Source organism: Alligator sinensis, unplaced genomic scaffold (assembly GCF_000455745.1).
Source record: "Alligator sinensis unplaced genomic scaffold, ASM45574v1 scaffold1381_1, whole genome shotgun sequence".
Lineage (NCBI taxonomy): Eukaryota > Metazoa > Chordata > Crocodylia > Alligatoridae > Alligator > Alligator sinensis.
Window position 1 is genome coordinate 426,134 of NW_005843000.1, and position 2,524 is coordinate 428,657.

General features: G+C 47.2%; 1 protein-coding gene across 1 annotated transcript; it reads left to right on the top strand.

The window, feature by feature from the left end:
• The first annotated feature begins 940 nt into the window (after window positions 1-940).
• Window positions 941-1,909, top strand: LOC102384241 (olfactory receptor 2AT4-like). Its single transcript, XM_006036687.1, has one exon. The coding sequence runs from the start codon at window positions 941-943 to the stop codon at window positions 1,907-1,909; it is 969 nt and encodes a 322-aa protein (XP_006036749.1).
• Window positions 1,910-2,524: the final 615 nt, after the last annotated feature.

Genomic DNA, 2,524 nt, shown 5'->3' on the forward strand with positions numbered 1-2,524 from the left:
AAATCTGAATCTTCATTATATGAGGGTGAAAGTGACGGTGCTCCAAAGTGGAGTGCCCTCAGTAACTTCTGTCAGTGCTCGCCGGTATCAGGGCCCAGTTGACACAGCCAGGCACTGCTCCCAGTGCTGATTTCAGAATGGGAGAGGAGAAAGGCGTGGAGGGAGGTCATTCTGGGGGATGCCCAGCTGGTGGTAGACAGTGGGGCAGGTGTATTGGAGCCCCTCTGAGGTGGGAGCTCTGGTCCACCCACCCTCCTACTTCTGCATGGCTGGGGAAACCCCAGAAGGGACCTCCCTCCCTGCCTGCGCCCCCTCCCATCCTAAGTCAGCATGGGAGTTGGGAGAGGGGACAGGGAAAGGGCTGCAGATATGTCACCTCTCTCTCTGGATGGGCTCCAAATTGTAGCTTAATCTCCCACCCTCTCAACCCAGTAGCAAATATCTGTTGCATTGGGAGTATTGCTCTAACTCATGGTGCTTTCCATGATGTGCCATGAGTTAGGGCTGGGATCTGCTCTTCTGTCTGCGCCTTGAAAGACCAAAACAGCTCCCCTGACTCCCATACCAAGTGAAACCCATTTTTCCAACTGGTATCACCACCGCACCAAGTTACCCAAGTCTCATCACAAGCAGGAGATCCTCAGCCTGCTATCCCACACTGCCATAGCAATCAAGGCCAGACTTACAGTGGAGAAGCTGTGATGCCAAAATATAAGGAAACAGACAGTGCTGTTAGTGGAAAATGCAGCACATAAATCACCTCTTCTTCTGCCCTATGGGCTTAACATATCATCTGAAGGGAAGGGCACTGGAAAGTAAGTGAAATTGTACCATAATCATTAGCAAATGGCACAGTATGAACAGCCGTGCTGATTTTCTTGTCCAGAGAAGCATTTGCTGACTGCATGTTTTCCATTCCAGATGTTTCAGGACGCGGGCCATGGACAGCTGCAACAGCAATGCTTCTGCCAAAAGCTTTTTTCTGGTTCGGTTTCCTGCTCTTCAGGACTACCAGCTCCTGCTCTTTAGTGTGTTTCTCTTATTCTACCTGCTCATACTAGTCGGCAACATCACCATCATCACGGTTGTGGTGGTCGACCCAAAGCTTCACAAGCCCATGTACTTTTTCCTAACGAATCTCTCCGTGTTAGATATCCTGTTCACAACCACGACCATTCCCAAAATGCTGGCTATGTTTCTGGTCGATGCCAAAACGATTTCTTTCCAGGCCTGTTTCCTGCAGATGTACAGTTTCCACGGGCTAACGGTGACAGAAGCCCTGATTCTGGTAGTCATGTCTTATGATCGCTATGAAGCCATTTGCAATCCTTTGCATTACTCGGTTAAAATGACCAAGAGGATGAACATTCAGCTGGCAGCAAGTGCCTGGATAACTGCCTTGATCATCCCAGCACCTGTCATGATCCAGACCTCTCAGTTAGCGTTTGGTGAAACCACCAAAGTTTATCACTGCTTCTGTGATCACTTGTCTGTGGTACAAGCAGCCTGCCCGGATTTTGGTGCCACTTTTCAGAACTTCTTGGGGTTTTGCATTGCCATGATGGTCTCCCTTGTGCCTCTTACCCTTGTCATCCTGTCATATGTGCTGATCATAATCTCCATATTAAAGATCGACTCCAGGGAAGGTCGCAGGAAAGCCTTTTCCACATGCACTTCCCATCTGATTGTGGTTGGCAGTTATTACTTTTCCTTGGCTGTGTCTTACATGTCTTACAGAGCAGACATGCCTATTGATATCCACGTCATGAGCAATGTGGTCTTTGCTATTTTGACTCCTTTGTTAAATCCCCTCATTTATACTTTACGCAACAGGGAAGTGAAACAGGCAATAAGACAGTTTATTGTACTCAAGATCTTTCCTCCTTTTAAAAACATTTTAGTGCTTTAGGGCACATTTGCTTCAGCACTATGTAAACCTCTGCACTATTTCTGTTCTTTTGAAAAGGGATTAATTAAGGCTAAAGTGGTTTGCAAAGCCTTCATTGGGGTCCTTGCAATGGGATGAATTTCATGCAATCCGGTAGTGCTAACTATCCTCCTTGGGCTTGAAAAAGGGTAATTATATTGGGAATTTTGCTACTTGGATTGCTTTCTTCTCTGGACAACCACCTTCAATCATCATGTGATACCCTGATTATTGCAAAATCAGTTTGAGTGTGTGCAAGTGCCTTAAAATGTGTCATGGGATCATAGAAGAAGAAGGGACCTGTATGATCATCAAGTCCGGTCCCCTGCCCTGAGCAGGAAGTATTGGGCTCAAGTGAGCTCAACAAGGTGCTTGTCCAGCCTCATCTTGAACACCTCCAATGAGGGTGACTGCACCACTTGTGGTAGGACCATGTTCCAGATTCTGGTGACACTTACAGAGGAAAAGTTCTTTCTTATGACCAGCCTGAATCTACCCGCTATTAGTTTATGCCCATTGTTCCTCATCCTCCCTTGAGGTGCCCTCCTGAATAGTTGCTGTCCTGGTTCTTGATGCTTCCCCCTGAGGTACTCGTAG